The sequence below is a fragment of the Gambusia affinis genome, linkage group LG18 (genome assembly GCF_019740435.1).
Source record: "Gambusia affinis linkage group LG18, SWU_Gaff_1.0, whole genome shotgun sequence".
Taxonomy (NCBI): Eukaryota; Metazoa; Chordata; class Actinopteri; order Cyprinodontiformes; family Poeciliidae; genus Gambusia; species Gambusia affinis.
Genome location: NC_057885.1, coordinates 20,917,296 through 20,943,678, shown reverse-complemented (window position 1 = coordinate 20,943,678; position 26,383 = coordinate 20,917,296). Strand labels below are relative to the sequence as shown.

The following is a 26,383-nucleotide window of genomic DNA, read 5'->3' as shown; positions in this document are numbered from 1 at the left end:
TCTAACAAAACAAAAAAATCTAAAGTAAAATCAAAAACACTTTTAGGAGTAGTTTGCATACTTTTTGACTGAATATTATGAAGTATTTATACTGAATAAAATGTCTTCAATGAAAGAACAAGCCAAAACACATCAGATACAAACCAACAGTTTATATTTGTACACAATGTTCATTATTTTAATATTACATTTTGTCTATCCAGAGTCAGTACACAGCTTCAGTTATTACAAGTCAAGTTTATTTGTGTAGCACATTTCAACAAGGCATGAATGGAATGTACAATATCCTTAAAAATATTCACATCTAATAAAGGTATCTTTTATCTTCCTGAGAGTCCAGTCTATCACCAAAGGTGCAAACACATTGACATTTGATATCACTTTGTTCGATCAGCACTCAGTGATGGAAAAATAACTCTGTTACTGTTCAACAGAAATGGCAGCCGATACTTTAACAAAGCCTGTGACTAAAATGAGAATGGACAAATTTGCGTTTTGTTTTTGGTATGTAAATGGAAAAAAAAAAGAGAAATGTAAATGTATTTTTATGTCAACACAAGAAAAAGGGTGGGTGTTGAATCTTATTGACTTCCTGTTGTGGGCGAAGATTTACACAGGTGGATGCAACTGATAATAAAAGCCCTGCTTTCAGGCCAAATGTAACTGAAGGCTGTGTTGATTTTCCCCCGTCACTTACAGCTTTTTAAAGATGACAGCATGAATAATCTGAATATTCAGAGACGCATAAAGATAATTACAAAGTCAGCCTTCTATCACATGGAGAACATTTCTAATGTCCCCGCTAGCAAAACTAAACGTGTTTAGCTTTGCATCTACCTAAAGAAAATCAATTGGATTTGATCCAGAATGCTGCTGCTGGCACTCTGACTAAAACCAGGAAGATAGAAAACATCACCCCAGTTCTAAAGTTCCTACACTGGTTCCCTGAACCTGCATCCCCAGAACCAAACATGGAGAAGCAGCATTCAGCTTCTATGCACCACAGATCTGCCAGAAAACTGCTGAGTTCCTTTAGTTCCTTTAAATCAAGGCAAAAAAAATGTTTAGAAACGTTGATTATGAAGGGAATCATCGTCATGAATCGGTTAAAAAACATTTAAATAAATTCACAGTTTAAAAAAGGAGCTGCCCAATTAAAGCAGACTAGAAGTTGAACAGTTTTAATACATTTTACAAGGAGAACTAAAAACAGGATCATCGAGAGCTTCTGGTTTTCCTTTTTGGAGGCGATGAAGGTTGCTCTTCTTTCATCTGCGAATGTTTCTGAAAATCAAAGCACATTTAGACGCCCCCGTGAACATGTGTGTGATTTTATTGCATTATTCAGGTTTACCAGCAGGTTGTCGTAATGATTTCTGCTGCAGCAGTGAGTGTCCTCCTCGTTGCTCTTCAGCACGTAGAAAGCAGAGCAGAGGGAACAGAAATATCCCAGTTTACGAGCAGTGAACTCCTCGCCTGAAGAGGAGGAGAGACAAGAACATGAAGAAGAAGAAGAGCGTTTCTAACCGGTAGGCGGATGTGTGTTTGTTTCTCACCAAAGGAGATGTCTGGGTTGAAAGGAGGCAGGATAAAATCAGCAGCGGTACAAGGAGACCTCCTTTGTTTTTTACAAGCTATTGGGGAAAAACAAATGGAAAAATGTTAAATTTTTACTTTAAAGTTGATGATATTAAGAACAGGGCTTCTACAAGTTTCACAAACACAAATGTAAAACTTTTTAAGACCATTAATAATTAAATTTTAGACCTGTATCACAACAGAAACAAAAAAAAGAAAATCACATTTTATTTAATAGTATGTCAAGCTTTTTAGGAGAGAATACATGTGGCGTCGTAAGGATGGGCAACAGAAATGAGCCAAGAAAAACGCAAAAAAGCTAGCTAGCTAAAACATAATAGCAGCTAGTTAGCGGTAGCCACAACTGCCTCGAGTTACAGACACCAATGATTATGTTTGCTGGTGACAGATTTACTACATATACAAAATTCTTTTTAAGACCTGTGATTGACGTATTTAAGGCCACCTTCCATTTTTTCTAATGAATCTAAGACATTTTAAGGCTTTGATTTTTAGATACATGAAATTAAGACTTTTTAAGGATATGAGGAAACCCTGAAGATAATCTCCTTCAAGAAAACATTTTCTAAAAGGTCACTAAGACTGGTACATGTTAGTTTATTGCTTTAAAACTACAGTGTGTAACTTTTATAATTTTTTTACATATTTGTTGGAAAATCACGGCTAGATCGTATGGGACAGCAGACAGATTTTAAGTGAAAAAATTTTTTGCTTCTCTTCCTCTTCCAAACCTTCTTCGTCCTCCTCTTTCTCTTCCTCCAAGCGTCCGTCCAGGTTCTGTTTGTCTGGACCTTCAGCAGCTTCATCATCCGTCTCCGTCTTGACGTCCCCCAACAGAGCAGAAGAAGAATCCAGCGACGCACCAGGAAGTGATTTGTCTTCTTCTATGTTTTCTTCAGAGTTCTCAGGTTGTCCTCCAGCAGATTTTCTCACTGCAAATAAGATGAAGTATTGATCAATCTTAGTTTTTCAGCAACGTGACTTCAAACTGGAACAGATTGTGAGGTCGACTACCAGGAATCTTTCTGGGTTTCTTCCTGGGTCGGCCTCTTTTTCTGGTTGATGTCACTTCCTGTTCCGTGTCCTCCATTTCCTCCAGATTTCCTGCTGCTGCAGCGTTCACACTCTGATCTAAAACTGAACATAAAAACACACCAATTATGAAAAACCAGGATAAAAAACTCAAAATGTATCTTTGTTCCCTGGCCTTCAACATCATTAGAAGAAAAATGGCAGATGTTCGTATTTTGGGAAACTGCTGCAGCTGAATTTAAGTATCCCTTGGTTTTTATTGTTATTTGTTTTTTCTGCCAATTTTATAATTGTCATTATTTTTACCAAACTTTATTTTAGTTTTTGCTTTATCATTTTTCTACCCGTGACTCTATGAATGTTGTAAAGTATTTATGATCCACTGAGGTTGTTTGACTTGACTTGATTAAAAATAACATGGTTTGAAATGGAATAAATTTGACCGTCATGAAATCAAATTATATTATTTCGGACCATTTTTAACTACATTTTAATTCAATCTAAATGTATTGAACTCATTAGGACTCACTAAGTTCAGTTCAGAATGAACTGAATTTAAAATTAAAGGACTGTTTGGGTAAATTTTTTTGACTTAATAAAAGTTAAATTTAATCAAAAAACTTTCAGATCGTAAAAACTCTTTTAGAAATGCATCAATGGATTTGTTCCTATTGACACAGAAACGTGACAGTTGATTTAAAACCAACCTAAAGGAACTGTCTCCTCTTCCAAACCTCCGCCGTCGGCCTTGCACCGTCCTTCATCCTCCTCTTCCTCCAAGCGTCCGTCCAGGTTCTGTCTGTCAGGACCTTCACCGTCCGTCTCAGGAAGTGATTTGGTTTCTTCTTCTCTGTTTTCTTCAGAGTTCTCAGGTTTTCCTCCAGGAGATTTTTTCACTGCAAACAAGATGAAATATTGATCAATCTTTGTTTTTCAGCAATGTGACATCAAACTGGAGCAGATTGTGAGGTCGGCTACCAGGGGCCTTTCTGGGTTTCTTCCTGGATCGTCCTCTTTTTTTAGTCAACGTCACTTTCTGTTCCATTTCCTCCATTTCCTCCAGATCACCTGCTGCTGCAGTGAGAAGGTAACACTACATTAAATAGCCCTTCCACATCATAATTTAAGACCTGTGATTAATTTATTTGAGACCAACTTGTAATTCTTTTTAATTAAGTTAAGACATTTTAAGGCTTTAACTATAGATACATGAATTTAAGACTTTTGAAGACCTTTTTAAAGCCACATAGAATTAAATTTTAGACAGATAAAAAAAACCTATAAATATAGTTTTTAGTTCTTTTAGGCAGTGGTAACTTGCTGCATTTCAATCAAGCTAAGTAAAAAATATGAACCTAGTTTTGTGCCTGGGATAAAAGGCGAAAAAGTTTGCTAGCTATCTAGCTAGCAAGGGTATATTAGCAGCTAGCTAGCAGTAGCCTCAACTGCACAGCAAATATGTATGCGCATAACAGAAAATACTCCTGCCATGAGATAATTTAAAACCTGTGATTAATTTATTTAAGACCATCATTTTTTATTAATTGCATACATTTTAAGGCCTTAACATTGGACACATAAATTTAAGACCTTCTTTAAAGCCACCTGGAATTAAATTTAAGACAGAAAAAAAAGCAGTTTTCTGACAGGTTCTGTTTGTCTGGACCTTCAGCAGTTTTCTCATCCGAGTCCGCCTTGACGTCCCCCAATAGAGCAGAAGATGAAGAATCCAGACACGCACCAGGAAGTGATTTGTCTTCTTCTTCTCTGTTTTCTTCAGGGTTCTCAAGTTTTCCTCTGGCAGATTTTCTCACTGAAAACAAGATCAAACATTGATCAATCTTTGTTTTTCAGCAATGTGACATCAAACTGGAGCAGATTGTGAGGTCGGTTACCAGGAGTCTTTCTGGGTTTCTTCCTGGGTCGGCCTCTTTTTCTGGTTGATGTCACTTCTTGTTCCGTCTGCTTCGTTTCCTCCAGCTCACCAGCTGCTGCAGTGTTTACACTCTGATCTAAAACTGAACATAGAAAGTACAACAATGATGCAAAAACTAGAATAAAACTGAACTGGAGAGAAATAATTTAAAAAATTGACCACCTAATTATATTATTCTTAAACACATTAAACTAGATTTTCTTTAAATATAAAGGTAACGCCCTCTACTGGCTGCAGTAGGAACCGTGAGAAAATAACACTACATTAAGACAAGACTACATTAAATAGTCCTGCCACAACATAATTTAAGACCTGTGATTAATTTATTTAAGACCAACAAATATTTTTAATTCAACACATTTTAAGGCCTTAACATTGGACAGATAAATTTAAGTCCTTTTAAGACCTTTAAAAAAAAACACAAAAAAAACCTTGAATGAAACTTAAGACAGAAAAAACACTAAAATTGTAGTTTTCTGACAGGTTCTGTTTGTCTGGACCTTCAGCAGCTTCATCATCTGACACCATCTTGACGTCCCCCAATAGAGCAGAAGAAGAAGAATCCAGCGATGCACAAGGAAGTGATTTGTCTTCTTCTTCTCCATTTTCTTCAGGGTTCTCAGGTTTTCCTCCAGCAGATTTTCTCACTGAAAACAAGATCAAATAATGATCAATCTTAGTTTTTCAGCAATGTGACAACACAGTGGAGCAGACTGTGAGGTCAGCTACCAGGAGTCTTTCTGGGCTTCTTCCTGGGTCGGCCTCCTGTTCTTATTGATGCCACTTCCTGTTCCTTCTCCTCCATTTCCTCCAGATCACCTGCTGCTGCAGCATTCATACTCTGATCTAAAACTGAACATAAAACACACAACAATGATGAAAAACTGAAATAAAACTAAACTGGAGTGAAATAGAATAAAACAACACCTAATTATATTATTCTGGACTATATTAATCTAGATTTTTGTTAAATCTAAAGATAATGAACTCTACTGGCTGCAGTAGGAACTGTGAGAAAATAAGATTACATTAAATAGTCCTACCAAAACATAATTTAAGACCTGTGATTTATTTATTTAAGACCAAGATATATTTTTAATGAATTCAATACAAATCAAGGCCTTAATATTGGACACATAAATTTAAGACCTTTTAAGGCCTTTTTTAAAACCACCATGAATGAAATTTAAGACAAAAAAACTAGAACTATAGTTTTCTGACAGGTTTTGTTTGTTCAGACCTTCAGCAGTTTCATCATCTGTCTCCGTCTTGACGTCCCCCAACAGAGCAGAAGAAGAATCCAGCGACGCACCAGGAAGTGATTTGGTTTCTTCTTCTTCTTTTCCGTTTTCTTCGGAGCCCTCATGTTTTACTCCAGCAGATTTTCTCACTGCAAAGAAGATGAAGTATTGATCAATCTTAGTTTTTCAGCAATGTGACATCACAGTGGAGCAGATTGTGAGGTCGACTACCAGGAATATTTCTGGGTTTCTTCCTGGGTCGGCCTCTTTTTCTAGTTGATGTCACTTCCTTTTCCGTCTCCTTCATTTCCTCCAGATCACCTGAAGCTGAACATAAAAAACACAACAATGATGAAAAACTAGAATTAAACTAAACTGGAGTGCAATAGAAAAAACAATTCTATTATTCTGGTCTATATTTATCTAGATTTAATAAACTCTACTTTTTGCATTAGGACAGATTTTAAAGTAAAGGTCTGGATTGGTTACATTTTTATGAATTATATAATAAAATCTGTTTAATTTGGTAGAAAAATAAAGATTAATGTAATAGTAATAATTGAAGTTTTTATGGATTAAAACAATGTTTCATATATTTAATCTCTGACATTTAACAGGAACAGATTTTAGAGGAAACTCAGGTCCGAACAACCCAACCTGCTCCAGACTCAGTAAAGTTTACCAAAGGGCTGAAATGATTAATTGGATTAATTGTGATGAATCGATTACTAAAATAATTGTCAACTAATTTAGGAATTAATTAATCAATTAATACAAAGACTCAAACAAGCCTACTAGATTAAAGAACAATATACTTAGAACCATAATTAAGCTGAACATTTACAAAAAGATATAAAAAAAAAAATGCCTTGCCTGTAAATATGTTTTATAGTTTTAGCTTAACTTGATTCAAATTCTGTTAAAAAAAATCTCCTAATCTTTTAATCTTTCTAATATTGAATAAAAAATGAAAAATAAGCAGAAATCCCATTAATTGTCAGAATAATCTACTAATCGTCAGACTAATCAATTACTAAAACAACCGTTAGCTTCAGGAATAGTTTACCAGTTACCATAGTAACGTGTCCACTCCCAAACCGAAACGTTTAAGGTCCTGAAACACCAACCTGGGCTGCTTTGATCCGAGCCGCCAGCAGATCTCAGAGTTTCTGCTCCGACTTCCTGCTGAAGAAAAACCGAGGCGTCCATCATGTCCAGGCCATAAATATATAGAGATAATAATAATAATATAGAAGAAACATAATATCCATGTAGAAATACAGCACTCTATTGTATCTCTATACAATATAAATATATATGTAGTTTTTTAAATACAAAATCTAACTCTAAAAATTATATTTTTCTATTTTCTAAAATAAAAATAGAATTTGTAAACACTTTTCCAGTGTTCCCCCAAACGTCTACAGAGTAGATATAAGATAATAGAGATGAGAATATTCTCCTCACCTCAGGCTTTGTGGAGGCCTCCTTTTCTTCTTCTTCTTTATTTCCCGCCCCTACCACACCGTCTTCGCTGCTGGACGTCTCGTCCTCTTTTGCTGCAGATTCTCTCGTCTCAGATTCTTTACCAGCTGTTTTCTGTTTCTCTGCTGGTGTCTCTTCTTCTTCACTCAGTTTGTCTTGTTTGTCTTCCTGATCTCTTGCACAATCGATCAGCTCTTCTTCCCGCTTTCCTTCCTCTTTAGACAACTTGTCTGCAGGAGTTTGGCGTTGCTGAGTGTAACTCTTGTTTTCAGTCCGATCTTCGGCTGAATCTGTTCCAACATCCTCTTCCTCAGCTGCTTCGGTCTGCTGCTGTTCACAGGATTCAGCTTCAACCTGAACACCAGCAGGTTGGATCTTACCTGGAGCTCCGTCAACATGTGGAGCTTCAGCCATTCCTGAAACAGCGCCCCCTGCTGAGAGCTGCCTCTGCACGCTGAAATTAAAAAGAAAAAATATTTCATCGGCTGTTTCTAAACATAGTTCCTGCAATGTTTCGGTAACATTTCGCGATGCTTTAAATCTAAACTCTTAGCAATTGTCACGTTCAGATTTGTTTTTTCACATTCTGTAAATATTTCAGTATTTATTCTTATCGTTAATCCATTATATTGTAAGAAAGTGTCAAAAACTACCTAAATTATATTAATTTTATGTGTATATAATTTACAAAAAAAATTATTATTTAAAGTCAGAAGCTTCTCAAATTGGAAAAACTAAACAAAAATATTCTAATAGTTTTGTTGCCCAATTAAAATATAAATACAATATATTAGAGAGAAATATAAGGAGTTAACATTTAGTTCTTTATTATTAAGAGAGGCGCCTCTGAATTAGTCAACTTTTAATCTAAATTAATCGTCATAAGTAATCTCAATAATCTTTCATAGCTAAAGTTAAACCCACTGAAGTACCACTGAACATTACTTTCAGATACTCACAGTCGGACATTTTTAACCCTGAACTTGTGGAGCAAAAACAAAAACAGTTGTTCAGGTTATTGAGACACAAACGTGCTGAAGGTCCAACAGCTCAGCTACTGATGAGAGATCAGACTTTAAAAGATGATCGCTGAGTAACTGGTCAGAATATCAATCATTGAATATTTGAAAATTACATCACGAGACAGAGAAAAATGTAAAGTTATGTGAAACTTTTGGTCTTTTAAGGATGAAAATGACAACAGTCCATATAAGTAACATAAAATAAGAAAATCAGGCAAAATTAACAAATTTCAAAATCAGTTTCTTTCAATAAAAAACTTATGAAACTTTAACAAAAACTGGTACATTTTTTGTTAAAACTTGTTTGTTTTTCACAGAAAATCCAGAAATATTACTCACGAATGAGTAGAAATACTTCATAATAAAATTGCTCAAGTACAAAGTACAATTTAGTAAAAATACTCCTAAAAGTAAATTTTTCCAAAAAGGTACTGAAGTAAATCTGATTAAGTGCCTGTTTCTCGCAGAGTGTTACTTAGTTCTCGTGGGAAGTGAAACGGCAGCAAAATGTGAAAGTTTCCCGCAGCAGCAACAAAAGTTTAACATTTTTTACTCTCTTGTGTCGATTCACTAACCTGCGTCTGTATATCTAAGTCCACAAGCTCAAAATTTCTCTTGCACAAATTGTTTGAGGACAAGTCACCTCATTGCACAAGTTTGATAAGAAATGAATGCAGAGCGACATTTCTAAATTAAAGTTTGACTTTGTATTTCTGTGTTTTTATGCTGTAAAGCACTTTGAACTGCCTTGTAGCTGAAATGTGCTATAAAAATAAACTTGATTGGTTGTAGTTAGATCCAAGAAAGAAGATGGATAAAAACAAAGAAAAACAAACGGACAACATACAGACAGAAAGTAAGGGATTCCAAAGGTTGACTGTGTTGATGACCTTTGAACTGTGGTGACCTGACAAAGACCAACAATAGTTTCAGATACTCACAGGTAAACATTTTGCAGCTTCCTCCTGTGGCACAAAAAGAAACAGTTACTGAGGTTCAAACAACCTGGAAGTTCTGAGGATCTGGAGACAGATGTACCAAAAGCCTTCCTTCTTCTTCTGGTCACAATCATTCTTCTTCTTCTCTTCCTCAGACAGTCGGTTTAACAGAAAGTCCAACACCTGAGCTGCACCGCTGGATTCACACATTTCTATGTAGATCTAGAGCAGAAAGAAGAGACAAAAAAATGGGGAGCAGAAGATTTTTCTTCATTTCTCATTAAAGTGTGTAGATTTGTCATTTGGATTGTTGATTGTCTTAAAAATGAAGACTGGAAAATAAAAGTTATGAAACCAAATTCAAGAATGAATCAGCGGGTTAGCGTAGGACGATTTTAAAAAAAATTTTCAAAGATCTTTCAGATTCTAAACCGGGATGTCCACACTTTTTGCCAAGCGGGCCAAAATTGTTGTCTCCAAAGTGTTCGCAGGCCAAAAACCCCGACCTAAAGTCAAGCAAATAAAGTTGATCGATATTTATTGTAGGTCCAAAACTTGAAAGGAATTTTTATGATTGTGTATTAAGGCCATTGTAAATGGTAAAACATCAGCAAATTTCTGCCAGAAACTAGAAATTTTGTGATTAGAAATTTTAGATTGGAAATTTAAAAAAATAAAATAAAATAAAGACATGTAGCTCTCAGTTTCTTTTGGGCTTGACTGAATAAATTTAATTTCAGTAATAAGAACAAGATTTGTGTCACTTTGTTTCAAAATGCTTGCTATATTTAGTCAAGTTTAAGAACGTATAAAAGCTGATTTGGGTGAAGCAAAGTTGGCTTTTCAGTGAAAGTCTCTTGTTTTTGCCTTTTCTTAAACCTTTGTTATAAAAACACAAATACTCTGTGTTGTACTGTGTATGAAAAATATTTTGGTAACAATTTTGACCCTGATTACAAATTAAAAACCTCCACCTGCATCTACGGGCCAAATATGTAATATTTTTAAATTACAGTTGCATAAAATCAGTCCACATTTTGGACCGTTTTGATGGAAAACGTTCTGTAGCGTCAGGCTGGTGAAAGCAAACGTACGCATTCAGCGAGGACCAGGTAGTTGACAAACGGAGCGATGGATCTGACTGCCATCAGAAAGCTCTGAATGATGCTCAGGGAGATGGCAGAGAAAGACACACATATCAGCCTCTGACTGAGGGACTCTGGCTCTGAAACATGCTACAACAAACAGAACAGAGGAATAACTAAAACAAATACAAGCCGACAATGAAAAAGATTGGAATAAATGACCAAGAACTTACAGCGTTGCTCCATCTCATCAGGCTCTTGTACATCGTCTCCTGTAAAAGCAAAACGGTGTTTTATGTTACACACAAACATTTTAAAAAAAGTAAATATCCTGAGCTCTTATTGTGAAGAGCTCTGAGGTTTCAGACAGTGCCAGTACCTCAGTGACTCCTGGATCCATGTCTTCTAAGACCAAGTGGACTTTGAGAGCAAAGTTTTTGCGAGAAGGTTTATGAGACCAGTAACCCTTGACAAAACTGTGGCAAGAATCCCAACAAGGGAAAAACACAAAGGCCTGCGGGAAACGGGAGGGTTGTTACATCAAAACTGGTGTCTTCAATGCACAGACAAGTTTTAATTAGCTTTTAAAATAAATTTGAAAAAGCCTATTGGCAAAGTTAATTTGTTCAGTTTTAACATTAATCTTTGAAGGTTAAAAAATATAAAATGTTATTTTTTGTCACAACAAGCTGATTTCCACACAGCAACTAGACCAGGGTCCAAATTCTTGACTCTAAAGTGGCTGAAATCTAGACTCGATATTGATTGTAGATTCAAAACTTGAAATGGATTTTTCTGACGATGGATAAGGACCATTCCAAACAAAAATAAGAGAGTAAATTTCTGTCAAAAGCTCTGAAATTTTGTGATCTCAAAGATTGTCTAGAAATCTTGGAAATTTTCGAGACAATTTGAATGATTGAATTTGACATTTCAAATTCAATAATTTCCACGTTTTCATTTCTTTTCTTTTTTCTTTTTTTTTTTTTACAAATAAATTACATTCTTTGTAGGAAATTTTATTATTTTTTAGAAAGGTTCTGAAATCACTCTCAACAACTTACCACCATTTTTTCCTACAATCTAAATTTGCAACATTTTTGAATTGCTGTTGGGGGCCACACAAAATCAGTCCAATTGGTCCCAAATGGCCCCCCGGCCACGCTTTGGACACCCTTGGACTAGACCGTGTGGAACCTTCTCATCTTTTTAAATTTCACATTACGTTCCACTGCAGTAAATAAACAGTAAATAAATCTGGAAGACTGAACAAGCTTTCCTTACCCTCTTCTGGAGTGGCAAGATTTTCAAAGACTGTGAGTCACCTTTGCTGAAATAACTCGAGAAAAAATGGGTGACAAGATTTAGTCTCTTCATCGATTGAGGGAAACCAGTCAGCATGACGGTGGAGAACTGGGAGGCCTGAGGGAGAGCTTTCTGCATTATAAGATGAAAGAAATAGTTTAGCATTTAAAATACTTTAAATGATAGAACACCATGCATCTCTGTTTACATGCTGTGGGTAAAAATCCCTCTTTTAGCACAATCCTAAAATAAACTTTTAATTTCAGCATTTTCATTCAGTAGAAAAACCTGAATGAAAAACTGAAAGCCACGCGACATATGCACACGTTTGTTAAAGCAGGAATAAATAAGTATTTAAATCGCTATAAAAGCACACAATCTGGGTTAAACCAACAATAAGAGCCTGTAAAATGTCTCACATCAAATGATGGTAAAGATGCTTACTGCTGCATAATTTGAGTACGAGTTATTATTATTAAAAGACTTGGACATTAAATGGACAGCTTGATATAAAAACTACAAAAACAAAAAGTTGCAATCACCTTTATGTCGCTGATTTCTTTCACTGTCTGGAAAGCTAGAGGTGAAAAACAAGCACAATTATTCAGTCAGTCTGCTTTTAACTTCTGAAGGTTTTTTTTTCTTTCTTTTTTGCTCTTTTAGTAGAAAGTTGTTTTTATTACCAGGGATGTGGAACCACGGAGACATAGTGGGAAAAATGTACGGCGCCGTTGACATTGTGACCCAAAATGGAGGAACGGCACAATCTTTAATGACACCGTTGGCAATAGGGATCCTCGCAGTAGCAACAGCATCACTAGCCTCCGGCAGAGCCTGAGCAGGACGTTTGGGGGCTGAACACAAGTAATTACAGCAAGTTGTCAATATAACATCCTAAATCGTAAATGTACACCGGATAGCAACATGTGGACTGCAACAGGAAGTCAAACGTGGAGCTGACTGCTTCAGATTTTCTGAATAATGGTCAAAACTCAAATCAGGAAAAGTAATTTTTTTTAAATTTTGTGTTGGGGTTTTACATTATATATTATTGTAATCATTTTTAGAGCAATCTAAACAGTGGCTACGGTGTTATTTTTTATTCCTTTAAATGTGAACTCACACAGAGCTATACTGGCAGCCATAAATAGTGTCAGCCTTTCCACGTTGTGTTTACGGCCTGGTTTCAGGAAGCTGTACCAAACTCCGAGCCGATCTGCATCGTGCTTCGACTCAAACTCAACAAAAACCTGAAACACACACAGAAAGAGGGAATAAACAAATGTATTTAAAATAGAGGACTTTCTATGAGGGCTGGATGTTATAACAAAATCTTGTGATTATTATATGTGCCTGTTTTCCTCTTTTTATTATCTGTGCTTCATCACTCTGCAACTTTTAGCGTTTTGGGCAATGCCTTCTGCGTCAAAGGTGAACATCTGAAAATCTGAGACTCTAAATGTCCAAATATTACATTAGCATAAGCACTTAGAAAATGGTGCCACATTTCCACTAATCTTTTTAGCTTTTACTGCCCAAAACTGATAGTAACCAACAATTTTAAAACTGTCTTTTGGATAAGGAATATTGTGCACAACAATATTATATTCCAAACATGTTGTGGAGCCTTGTGCCTGTTGTGTGTGTTTGTACCTTGTTGAGCAGAGGCAGGAAGTTCCTTACAGAACCGATTTTCCTCAGAGCCGTCCGGAGGTCGCGGGTCTCGCTTGGTGAGATGTGATGAATGCGGATTATACTTTCTCCATTATCAGTCATGTTCTAAAAACAGTGAGTGAACAATCAGAGCTGATACAAAAGAATCCTGATCATCACAGCTGATGCTTCTCAGTTCATCTTAGGAGGATGTTATATAGTGGACCATCGCCTGAACACACAACCTCTGCTCAGAACTCAATGAAGCATAAAGAATAAATACATTTTTTCATGTTTTAGTATTACTTACATGTTTTAAGCACCGCATCAAAGCTTCGTAAAGGCAAAGCTGAAACAGAAAATATCCAGAGTAAGTGTTGAAGATATGAAACATGAATAAATAATATTTATACTAGATAAATCATTTAAATACACTTTATCAACTTATTAAAAGTCTTTAGCCTAGGTGTGTTCAAAGCGTGGCCTGGGGGCCTTTTACTGTACTTGGAATAGCTACGTGTGGCCCCCTGATCTCAGCTCAACAGTGGCACAAATTTGGCCCTCAGGATTTGAATCCAGGACTTTCTTGCTGCAGGGCCCTGGAGCTAGCAACTCAACTGTGTCAAAAAATAAAACTGTTAGCAGCTAAAGACACCCTGACAGCTCATCTAAAAAGAGGCATGAAAGACTGGTGAGGCTGGAAATCATCTCCTACAAATCAACAATGAAAAAGTCAATTATTTGGTTAACTTTTGTCCATGAGTCACTTGTTCAAACCAGCATTTTCAGATCTTAATGGTATTTTTCTCCCCATTGAAACAAGGTTAGAATTTTTTTTTTAGGGAAGAATAAAATGAAGAAGTAAGCCTGTCACAATAACACATTTTGCTGGATGATAGATTGTCCACGTTATTGTGATAAGGGATAATATTTTTTAGTTTTGAGACCAATTCCAAGAAATATGATGGTAATAAAGGCATAATAATGCAAGAAGGAATTCTCAAAGATCAATAAACTTTAAATTCCAATGAATATTTAACTCTGGAACTGGTAGTCATTTTAAAATATCCAAAATAAATAAACAAAAACAACAGAAACAACAAATAAAATGAATTATGAAGCCTCCAAATAAACTTTTGCTTCACATGTTTAGTTGAAACCAAAACATCAGACTGAAAACCGGCAAATCATGCAAATGGAAATTATTGAGTTTGTTTTGATTTATCATGCAATTGACAGATTTATTGATTATGGAGACAGAAGTAATTTACTACAGAACATGCTGATCTTTAACGTGTGTCTACTAACCGATGTAGACTTGCAGGATTTCCAATTAGCCTGAAAACAGAGTTTAGATATTTTTTTACAAAATGATCCTTCAATGACACACTGTTCATCATCCAGCGTTTATTCACCACTGAAATACCTACCACTGCGCTACAAGCCTGCAGGCATAGTTTAGATCCTTTGAAAAACATGCCGCTTCTAGACTGTGTGAGCGCTTCCTTTAGCCCTTTCACGTGTGGCATGAAAGCAATAGCCTACAAGAAGAGGAAAAAAACAGGAAAACTCATCAAAACTTGGATGATGGGCATCTATCAAATGTGCTCAACCAGTAAAAACAAAACTTGAGTGATAAAACGCAGACTTGCCAGCAGATGCTTACCAGTTGTTTCTGAGGAATCACATAAATGTTAGAGCTCTTCTTAAATCCAAAAGGACGGAGGAGATCAACTATATCATCCTCTGTGTAGCAGCCGTCGTAATAGTTCGGAAGGTTGGTTATCAAGAGCTTCGGATTAAATAGAGCAGTTATGTTAGGAAAGGGAAAAACTACATCAGGGGTCGACATTGTGTTGATTAGGACACAGTATGCGATTTAGACCAGAGGTGACCAAAGTTTTTGCCAAGTGACACAAAATTGTAGACTCCAAAGTATTTGCAGACCAAAACACTCCAACCCAAAATCAAGCAAGTAAAGTAGCTCTATATTTATTGTAGATCCAAAACTTGAAAGGGATTTTTATGATGACGTATTAGGGCCATTGTAGATACAAAAAAGGGAGTAAATTTCCTCCTTCCTGTGATTAATCTCAAATTTTCTAGAAAACGTAAAAATTTTCAGAAATTTCCGAGGTCCTTTTTTATATAAAATGTATGATGTTAATCTAAACGTTTGACCTTTTTTCTAGCAAATTTCCTTTTTTTTTTTTTTGACATTTTATGATATTATACTCAAAAGTCCTGTTTTTTGGCCAAAATTAACTTTTTTTTTATTCAACGGCCCTAATACGCCATAGTAGATTTTTTATGTTTTCTCTATTGAAAGAAACACACGTAGTTTTCAGTTTCTTTTGGGCTCAATTGAATACATTTATTTTAAGTATTAAGAATAAGGTCTGGGTCAAATTTTTTTTAAATGCTTGCTGTATTTAGCCAGGTTTAAGAAAGAATAAAAGCTGATTTGGGTGCAACAAATTTGGCTTTCCAGTAAAAATTTCTGGATAAACTTGCTTTTATCCTTTGTTAAAATATGGTTATAAACAAACGAATAATTACTGTTGTACTTCACATTTTACTGTTTAAGAAAATTATGATGGGAATAATTTTTACCCTCATTACAAAATAAAAGTCTCCTTCTGTATCTGTGAGCCAAATCTGTATCCTTTTTGAATTGAGTTGGGGGCCGCACAAACGACGAACTTTGGACACCGCTGATGTAGATCAGATCACAGAGGCCTATCTGGGGGTTATTTGTGAGCATAAAGTTTCTCAGGTGTTTTACTCATGTTCTGTGTGTTTAGTCCACCATTCACAGGCGACTTTGATTTCAATTAACTGCTGTTTCCAAACATAACATACACACATATTATGGAATGACTGTCCAGTGTAGGAAATGGGACGATCTTTAAATCTGACTGGCTTAGGTCTTGGTCAGGGGGAAAAGTGAACTCAGCTTTCAGGAATACTGATAAAAATAGTTAGAAAGCTTACTTGTGGTGCTGAAATGGAATTTGTGAATTTAACAGGCCCTGGAAAGAAGAGTCAAATAAATAAAGTAAAAAACAAAAAAATGTTAAAATGAATAGAATTGAATTGCGATGTTTACATACAAAGGAGTTTGGGGTCAAAGCATTTTTCTATCTTCTCCCCAACAGTCAGATCATCTGAGGAAATCACCGGTGCCGGCTTTTCGATTGATGCTGGTTTACTTTCAGCAGGTGTGATCGCCGGACCTTTAAATCAGAAGATGTGTCACAGGTGAAAACAGATATTAATCAAATATCCCATTTGGTTTGTCTTAAACCTGACAAAAACAAATGAACCAAAGAACCAAAAATTACCGACACAAACATCTGGAATTTCGCCATTAGACGGTTCTTTGTTCTTTGTGTCACCAACTATTAACACTTAATTTGTCATAAGAGAAAAAAAATGGAGGTTCATTTTTAAAGTTATATTTTCACCAAGTCCATCATATATTCATAAATGTCACAGTTCTAAATTAAATAATAATGAATTAGCAAGCTAAATATTTAGCTTCAAACTAAATATTGGGCTACCAAGTTAAATATTTAGTTTGAGGCTAAATATATCATCAGCCAACTAAACATGTATTGTGCCAACTAAATTCTTGATAACTAGATATTTAGTCTGAGGTTAAATACTTAAATTTCCAACTACTTATTTATTTATTTTGCACATTTAATATTTAGCTTTCAACTAAGTGCTAGATTTCTAACTAAACAGCTACCTATCAAACATTATTTAGTTAGTTATATTTTACAAATTAAATATTTAGCATGCTGACAAAAGGTTATATATTTAGTTTGAAACAGTTTTATTTATAAATGAACTCGAAAAGCAAAAATTATTAACAAAGATTCCTTTCTATACCCACTAAGTAGTTTCCCACTTACATTTTAGCTCAGTTTCATTCTTTGGTTTCTCCTTCACATTTAGGGCTTCAATTTTGTTCCATGGTTCAGATTTCCTGCAAGGAACAAAGTGAACTATTGTTAGCTCAGATATAAACATAAACTAAAGGAGCAAATGGGTGAACTATCAGAAACATTACAAGGAGGACAGATTAAATTAAATATTAACATAAAGAATACATCATACATTTCTGTAGCCGTTTTCTGCTCTGCTGAAGTCACAGGAGGCTTCTGGGCTCCAGAAGACTGTAAATAAAAATTATTCTAAATTAAATTAAACACAAGTAAACTGATTAAAAGACAACAAAGAAGCTTTTCATATAACAACAGAAATCTGTAATGTATGAAATCTGCTTCTTAAATAGTCGAATGTTGTATTTACATCTTTGAACGTCTTTAAATTCACATTAAAACCTCAAACTTTAGTCCAAAGGAAAGCAATGCAGTCATAAAATGTAAGTAGATTGGCGAATTAGGAGTTGGAATAGTAGAAAAAGAAAAAGTCGCTCATCGATTTCTGGAAAAACATAACGAAGGGTCTGAAAAGTTGCTAGATGTAGCAACAAAGTTCTTAATTTGATGACAGAGCTTCTCTCTTTCCCACATTTGGTTACACCCATCGGTGTCTTGGCTCCGCCTACTTCAATGGATTTTTTTGTCAGTGGGCGGGGCTTATGCCTTCACTGGGGGTTAGTTACACTTTAACAAAAGGTAACAGCTGTCTGCAGTTTGTCACAAGTATGCAGTCAAAAAAATAAGTTTTGTCACTGGATGTATAACAAAAATAGCTCTAACAATAAAACCTGAATAGCTGTAATTTTAAGTAACGATACCTCGTGATTTGGTGGGGAACTGCCTGTCCTTTTAGTCTGAGGCGCCTCTGATGATCCGGCTGTTGAGGTTAACTTGTTGAACTGGTCCAGGAAAACCGGAGTAAGAGTTTTCACAAGGCTCTCTACATCTATCTGCTTTGACAAAGACTGGACAGCTAGAGAGACAGACAAAAATTCACTTTAATGTACCACAGTTAAAGAATTCCAAAGAATTTAGTGCAGAAGGGGAAAACAATGGCAAAAAACTGAGAAAATATTTCTTGTTTTTAGTCTGGATTCTTCTGGTTAAAGCTGATGCATAAAACATTGAAAAAAAAAATTTATTTTTTTTTTTGTTGCTTTTTTTTTTCTTTTTACATATTTGCTAAAACTGTTACTATGTCGTGACGGTATAATATGAGACAGTACACCCCTCAGTCAGCAACAGCCTATCAGAGCCAGGGGGAGGGTGTTAGCGCTGTCAATCCCTCTGCTCACACTGGTTCATCACAGCAGAGTCTGCCATGAGTGCTAAGGCTAGTTAGCATGACCACTGATGATGATGGATAAAAAGTTTTCCTGGAACTTGGAGTTGTTTCTCCACAATTAGCAGCACGTACATGAGTTCAACTGACAACTAACACGCTCATCCTGGCTCTGATTGGCTGGTTTTTCACAGATTATCTGCCTCATATTATTCTGTCGCAACATGGTGACAATTTTAAAAAATACTTTTAAAAAACATTTTTTTAAGAAAAGCTACATATCTCAGCTTCAACAGAGTAGTAATTGAATCTTCAGGAAGGTCAATTAAACCTAATCCAATTCCCATTATGTGTCTAACCTGATGATTGAAGCAGTTTCTTCACCAGTGTCTCTGCACTGCTCTCATCCTGAGAGACCAATGTCTCCCCGGACGTTTGTTTTTTGCCACTTTTGCTTGTTGACGGCGTATTCTTGCTGCTGCTTTTGGGTGAAAGCAGCAGCAAGGAATGTCTCTTGGAAGGCATTCCTGGAGAGGGCAGCTCCTCTTTCTTCCTACTGAATGAGGAAGGTCTGGAGACCCAGGAGAGAGGAGGTGGTCCCAGGAAAGGTGGTCTACCTCTCTGCTGGAAAGAGGAGAGAGGTGGACCCTGGGAGGAGGTGGACCCATGAGGGAAGGGGTGGTCCCAGAAGAGAAGAGGTGATTCCAGGAGTGTTGATCCACGGAGAGATGGTCCTCCTCTCTGCTGGGAGGAGGAGAGAGATGGCCCCTGGGAGGAGGTGGACCCAGGAGGGAGAAGGTGGTCCAGGAGGAGACAGGAGGCGGACTTATAATACCGTGGAGAACGAGATCGAGACCTAAACAGAACAAAAAGTCATGAATGATGACAAAGACCTCAATTGTTGACTCCAATGTAAAGTAATAGTTCCTCCAACAAACCTGAGGGTTTGTCTATAACTGTAGGAAGACCTAGATGGGCTCCTGCTCCTGTCTCTCCTGTCTTCAGACCTAAAACTGTCTGAGGTGGAAATTGATCTACTCCTGGATTTACGGCGTTGACGAAACGGGCTGTGCGAGCAAGAACTGGAGCCTCTTCTGTATAGGCGGCCAGGACTTCGGTAACGTGAACGGGAAGGGTTTCTCTGGCAAGGTGAGCGAGAACTGGAGCCTCTTCTGTGACGCCTGCCAGGACTTCTGGAGCGGGAACGGGAAGGGTTTCTCCAGCAGGGTGAGGGAGAACTGGAGCCTCTTCTGTGACGCCTGCCAGGACTTCTGGAGCGGGAACGGGAAGGGTTTCTCCGGCAGGGTGAGAGAGAATTGGAGCCTCTTCTGTGACGCCTGCCAGGACTTCTGGAGCGGGAACGGGAAGGGTTTCTCCGGCAGGGTGAGAGAGAATTGGAGCATCTTCTGTGATGCCTGCCAGGACTTCTGGAGCGGGAACGGGAAGGGTTTCTCCAGCAGGGTGAGAGAGAACTGGAGCCTCTTCTGTGTGGGCGGCCATGACTTCTGGAGCGGGAACGGGAAGGGTTTCTCCGGCAGGGTGAGAGAGAATTGGAGCCTCTTCTGTGATGCCTGCCAGGACTTCTGAAGCGGGAAGGGGAAGGGTTTCTCCGGCAGGGTGAACGAGAACTGGAGCCTCTTCTATGTGGGCGGCCATGACTTCTGAAGCGGGAAGGGGAAGGGTTTCTCCGGCAGGGTGAGCGAGAACTGGAGCCTCTTCTGTGTGGGTGGCCATGACTTCTGGAGCTGGAAGGGGAAGGGTTTCTCCGGCAGGGTGAGCGAGAACTGGAGCCTCTTCTGTGTGGGTGGCCATGACTTCTGGAGCTGGAAGGGGAAGGGTTTCTCCGGCAGGGTGAGCGAGAACTGGAGCCTCTTCTGTGTGGGTGGCCATGACTTCTGAAGCGGGAAGGGGAAGGGTTTCTCCGGCAGGGTGAGCGAGAACTGGAGCCTCTTCTGTGTGGGCGGCCATGACTTCTGAAGCTGGAAGGGGAAGGGTTTCTCCGGCAGGGTGAGCGAGAACTGGAGCCTCTTCTGTGTGGGTGGCCATGACTTCTGGAGCTGGAAGGGGAAGGGTTTCTCCGGCAGGGTGAGCGAGAACTGGAGCCTCTTCTGTGTGGGTGGCCATGACTTCTGGAGCTGGAAGGGGAAGGGTTTCTCCGGCAGGGTGAGCGAGAACTGGAGCCTCTTCTGTGTGGGTGGCCATGACTTCTGGAGCGGGAGCGGAAAGCGTTTCTGTGGCAGGGTGAACGAGAACTGGAGTCTCTTCTGTGACGGCGCTCTTGACTTCTGGAACGGGAAGCGTTTCTGCTGTGAGAATCACTCTTGTATTTGTCCGTCTCCTGACACTGCCTCCAGATTGAGTCTATTCTATTTAAACATGTGGAAAAGCAAAAACACTTTTGGATATATAGGATAAAGTGGGTTGCATCTGTCTAAAGACAGAGTTTTACCTGGAGAATTGTTGTTCACTAAACAAGACTGGGTATCTACAAAGAAAAAAAGAACATACACACACAGCTGAAACCAGATGTTCAAAGTTTTACATATACAATTTTTTTATGGAGATACAAGCAATTTGAAAATTTGTGCATATAATCCAAGATTAAGGAAATCAAGGCTGCAATCAATATGTGCAGCCCTGATTCTCTTATCAGCAACTCTAAGATGGGTTTCCAGGGTAAAACAGAGACAATATTTAAAGTAGAGCTAACATGCTTCATTGAACAGGTTAGGATTGGTCTAGTGGCTATAAAAAATATTTATAGCTATAGAAAACATTTATAGCCACTTAATTTCATTTTTTTGCACAAAATTATACTTAGAAAATTAGAATTTGGTTTATTATGAGCTTTCAGAATGAGCCGTTTTAGAGCGTCTTGTCACTTTAAATCCAAATAAGCTGCTGGTGGCCACGCGCCTCTACCTTAACATTAACACTCACACATGAAAATGGTTCCAAACAGATGCGCAATTATACAACCATACATCTTTGAAAAGCACAAGTGGAGCCTCCTGCACAACCAACTAGAATGCAGCAAGTGGTTTCTTGATGGTAAGTCAACAACAAAACACTTCTCTTTACCAGCATTCATTGTAAAGCGGTAGAACTAGCTACAACAACAGCAGAAGAACAGCAAGCTGTGACTCTGCTGCATACAGCGGCATATGAGGACATATTAGACAGGAAAAAAAGAGGAATACACTTCCACCAAAAAACTCAGAAATTCTTAGATTAAATACGGAATATTTTTAGACTATTCTACTTGGTTTGGAACTCTGGAACTCTTCTTGGGTTGCTAGGAAACGGACAGAATTCCTTTGGGGTTGCTAGGTAACGGGCTGGACTTCCCTTGGTTGCTAGGTGAAGCGTAGTGCCTGCTGATTTGCGACGCTCCAGACGCTATAAAACATTAACTTACTGCCAAAACTAAAAAGCCTTGTGTGTTTTTAAGCACTTGGATTGTTTTTTGAAGCAGTAGAATCCCAAATGGAAGAACAAAAACATGCAAAATGTGAAATATATGTGCATATTTAAAGACTAACATAAGACTGGTCAACCATCGTGCACCCCTAATTAGAACATATTTTTGATTGGATTGAATTGACATTTTTGTAAAGTAAACTGAACTGGGAAAAATAGAAAGAAAAAAAACAGGAAACCACTGCACCGATTTAGAAACTGGTGTGATATGCTAAAATAAATACATGCTATGGAAATCACTACAACTGTAATAAAAAGTTTGCTATAATATTTTACAGTCTGTATGAACAATTATTACTTTTCAGTAACTAGATGTACCACATTTAATTTGAATGTATTATGAAATATGTTACAGAGTTTTTACTAAATGTTATACTGTGGGAAGAGTTAGTGTTATCTGACTGGTGAACCATTAATTGCAACTCCACTCTTAGTTCCATATTCATCAACATGAACCTATTCTTACTAAAATGTCTATATTTCTAAGAACAATAAGTAAAAGTGAGTAAAATCTTAAAATGAAGAAATAAACAAAGGCTGACTTTGTGTAAAAACCTTACAGGGTTTTGCACTTCTCACGATGATCAGTGGTCTTCATGTGGGAACAACAAGCCTGTTAAAATAAAAAAACATTTAAATGACATTTTATCAGTTTGTATTTTCAACATGAACCTATTGAAATATAATAAACCAAACTTAGAAGTTTTTAGCAAGATACATGAGCTTGTTTTAAGCCAATAATTCATTAATATTTGTGAAAAAGTATTAGTTCCATTGGCAGATTATTTCACTTATGGGAATATTGGTAAAATAATCTGCCAATTAAATACACTTTTTAAAACTCACATTAATTACTGACTTAAAACAAGCTGCTATATCTTGCTAAAAAGTTTCTTGTGAGATAATTTTGTCTTAATTCAAGTGTAATAAGTTTTTGTACTAGAAATTGGTCAAAAATACTTGGTAAGGTTTTGTGTTTTTGCAGTGTAGAGCACTCACATGTATGTCACGACTTTCCTTGTTGCATATCGAACAGTAATGTGGGAAGGATTCTGGTGAGATTCCTTTACAATCTCTAATTGTGGCATGTGAAGGCTCATTTTTACAAGATGACCCCTTAAATTTAGTCTGCATCACTGACTTATCCTGTCCGCGCTTCAGCTCAGCCTTATTCTGCCCAGCAACCGTTGTTTTTTTAATCTGAGTTTTGCTTTCCTTGCTGTTGGAACTCTTCTGTTCTGCTTTACTGGGATTGGATGATTTGGATGTGGACTCTGGTTGCTTTGGAGGAAGAGGTTTGCAGAGTTTAGGCTCATTGAGTTTCCGTTTGGCTGAAATTACAGCATGTGAAGTCTCATTTTTAGAAGATGACCCCTTAAATTTAGTCTCCATCACTGACTTATCCTGTCCTTGCTGTCCACGTTTCAGCTCAGTCTGAACCTCGGAGTTTTTCTTCTCTGAACTTTTCTTATTCTGCCCAGCAACCGTTGTTTTTTTAATCTGAGTTTTGCTTTCCTTGCTGTTGGAACTCTTCTGTTCTGCTTTACTGGGATTGGATGTGGACTCTGGTTGCTTTGGAGGAAGAGGTTTGCAGAGTTTAGGCTCGTTGAGTTTCTGTTTGGCTGAAATTACGGCATGTGAAGTCTCATTTTTAGAAGATGACCCCTTAAATTTAGTCTCCATCACTGACTTATCCTGTCCTTGCTGTCCACGTTTCAGCTCAGTCTGAACCTCGGAGTTTTTCTTCTCTGAACTTTTCTTATTCTGCCCAGCAACCGTTGTTTTTTTTATCTGAGTTTTGCTTTCCTTGCTGTTGGAATTCTTCTGTTCTGCTTTACTATGTTTGGTTGATTTGGATGTGGACTCTGGTTGCTTTGGAGGAAGAGGTTTGCAAAGTTTAGGCTCATCAGGTTTATGTTTGGGTGAAACCATTTTATTTTGCTCACTAATCTCAGACTTGTGGCTTGTTTTAGAGTCCAAATCTCTACTTTTGCCCTTTAACACACATCTTTGCAGCTGGTCCTCACTGGGTTTGTGAGTTTCCACCAGTGGCTTACCTCTACTCTTATCTGTGCTATTTTTTCCAGTCTCATTTTTAGCAACGCAACTTCCAAAATCACCGCAATCAATAACTTTATTTGACTTTATGGGAGTTTTATGCAAGTCACTCTTTAGATCGATAATGGGCTGCGATTCAGAGGATTTCTCTGCAGCTCTTTTCTTCTTATTATTGGAAATCTGCATCAGGATGTATTTCAGGTTTTCAGGGGTGATCTGATCCTCAGAGTAAGCATTGAGCTCTCCCAAGTCGTCCTTGTCGAGTCCAAACCTGCTGAGGATCTCAGTAGCTGATTCTGCTGTGTACTTGGGTTGATCCGATCTGCCTGGTTCTGGAGTTTTAGCAGCACCTGAACCTGGAGGAGGCTTCTTGTGGTCTGCACCTTCACCAGAAACACTTCTGCTTCTGTCTGTGCAGCCAAAAGATGGCTTATTGTGATCTTTTTCGGTTTGTTTACATATTGAAAGCCAGGCCAAGGAGGTAGTGTCCTTGTGAGTATCATTGTAGGGACGTCCGTGTGGAATCGAAGACATTGTTCCAGCTGTGTTTGAGGAAGATGACTCTGGGTGGATTAGTGACCTAAAATTTGACGCAGAACATATTTAGGCAGTACCTCAGTGGAATATTTAGTAGTAAACATAAAGCTCATCCAAATTTGTAGCAGCCATTCTATTTTAATGTCTATTTGTATCGAATGAAAGTTAAATTCTTGATTAAAAAATATATATATATATATACATATATTTCACTTACTTTCAACAACCAAAGCCAGTCGTACTAATGTCGCTGGCTTAATTTAGTCGCATTTAGCCAGTAAGCGTTTTGAAAAATTACATTTAACAGGTTATTCTCCGGTTTCTGCTTCCATCAAGTTAGCAAGCTATTGCTAGCAAACGCGACCGTTGGTCACAGGAGAGACGTCATGACGCAACGTTCCAAACAGTGTGCGTGAACGGAGAATAAGCTCGCGCGGAATCCTGAGAGAATCCCATTTTCTTGAATTAACCTGGTACTGTATGTCTTTGATTCATTCTAACGACTAGATACCATCACCTGCTGTTGTCAGGATATTTTATACCACCAAACAAGCTTGTTTATTTATATTAAAGCAGTGTTTAAAGACTTTTTATTTATTCAAACTCAGTCCATAATCAATACTTTATTGATTCCAAAGGAAATTTTAATCTAAAAGCGGAAAACGTTCCAAACAAAACAAATGGTGGCGTAGCACTTACCCACGAAGTTATTTTGGTGGTGACAAAAAAGGCAATATCAAGTTTTAAGTTATATAGTTAAAAATAGTTTGCACTTTTTCGATCCATCCATCCATTTTCTGTTCACCCTTGGCCCTAATGGGGTCGGGAGGGTTGCTGGTGCCTATTTCCAGCTAAGTTCCAGGTGAGAGGCAGTGTACACCCTGGACAGGTCGCCAGTCTGTCGCAGGGCATGCACTTTTTCCATCATTGGAAAATTGAACAGTTGATTCTCAACTATCAATTATATAGTTGAGAATTGATAAATAAAAACAGCCAAATTACATTTTTCCCATGGCCAAAAAGACCTTACTTCTGTTACGTAACTTTTAAACATCTGAATCAGCATTATTGGTCAAGTTTGGGCATTAAAACAAGGAAATTGACTCCAGTTCCTCTTTGCTCTCATTGTTCAGACATTTTTGCTCCATCCTACCTCTCTGAGCTGCTCCACCCTTATGAACCCTTTTACCTGCTCCAGTCAGCAGGTCCTTAATGCCACTTGATGCACATTTGGCACATACAGAGGACCCCATGGTGAGCTGTTTGTTGACATCCAGGAGTCTGAGTTACGCCCAAGTATTACATAAACAGACTTAAAGTTGCAGTATGTAACTTTTACTTAAAAAAAAAAGTTTGTTAATGCTATCAACATGGTTTAACGGCAGGGTGCAGATAATCTGAACAAAATCAATCTCCTCCACTTCCTCCTTGAGCTATATTTGCAGTCTGCAAAATTCCAAGAATCCTGGTCAAAAACAACCAATCAGAGCCAGAAGGAGCATCTTATCACTGTCAATTAACTTTGAGTATGTGCTGCTAAACGTTCTAATGACTGAGAAACAACTTACCATTACAGAAAAGCCCTTTGTCCACCATCATGCTAACTAGTCTTAGCATTGTGGCAGGAGGATATATACAAGGGTGACTGACAGCACTAAGACTCTGTTCCTGGCTCTGATTGGTTGTTTCTGACTGAGAGCAGTAAATGTTTTCAGATGACAGCAGGTCTATGGGGAGAAGGAAGAGGAGCTTTATTTTTTTTTCACATATTACTTGT

At 37.6% G+C, this 26,383-nt stretch overlaps 1 protein-coding gene across 11 annotated transcripts; it reads right to left on the bottom strand.

Moving 5' to 3' along the window:
* Positions 1-156: 156 nt before the first annotated feature.
* Positions 157-25,179, bottom strand: LOC122820277. 11 transcript variants are annotated; one of them, XM_044097555.1, is made up of 40 exons: positions 24,824-25,169; positions 23,011-24,649; positions 22,572-22,624; positions 20,981-21,016; positions 19,470-20,897; positions 18,891-19,387; positions 18,068-18,222; positions 17,422-17,480; positions 17,217-17,290; positions 16,410-16,532; positions 16,291-16,328; positions 14,963-15,088; positions 14,727-14,837; positions 14,605-14,634; positions 13,607-13,645; positions 13,297-13,422; positions 12,767-12,893; positions 12,327-12,497; positions 12,186-12,220; positions 11,623-11,775; positions 10,718-10,852; positions 10,572-10,610; positions 10,348-10,488; positions 9,354-9,475; positions 9,257-9,280; positions 7,276-7,747; positions 6,936-6,993; positions 6,040-6,135; positions 5,808-5,957; positions 5,297-5,419; positions 5,068-5,214; positions 4,527-4,649; positions 4,298-4,444; positions 3,610-3,702; positions 3,339-3,527; positions 2,614-2,736; positions 2,331-2,531; positions 1,557-1,634; positions 1,355-1,476; positions 157-1,284 (listed from the first exon to the last, which is right to left on the bottom strand). In XM_044097555.1, the coding sequence occupies exons 2-40, from the start codon at positions 24,601-24,603 to the stop codon at positions 1,216-1,218; spliced, it is 7,626 nt and encodes a 2,541-aa protein (XP_043953490.1). In that variant the 5' UTR covers positions 24,604-24,649; positions 24,824-25,169; the 3' UTR covers positions 157-1,215. The 11 variants fall into 11 exon arrangements, with proteins under 11 accessions (XP_043953490.1, XP_043953488.1, XP_043953492.1 ...); XM_044097553.1 differs by having other exon boundaries at positions 3,610-3,705; positions 24,824-25,167; XM_044097557.1 differs by having other exon boundaries at positions 166-1,284; positions 3,366-3,527; positions 3,610-3,705; positions 24,824-25,170.
* Between the last annotated feature and the right edge of the window lie 1,204 nt (positions 25,180-26,383).

Coding starts and splice junctions, on each gene's coding strand:
- LOC122820277 (XM_044097553.1), bottom strand. CDS start 24,603: ATGTCTTCGATTCCACACGGACGTCCCTACAATGATACTCACAAGGAC. Junction 16,329..16,409: donor CTTTGACCCCAAACTCCTTT/GTATGTAAACAT, acceptor TCTTCTTTCCAG/GGCCTGTTAAATTCACAAAT. Junction 14,838..14,962: donor TGATTCCTCAGAAACAACTG/GTAAGCATCTGC, acceptor CTCTTCTTGTAG/GCTATTGCTTTCATGCCACA.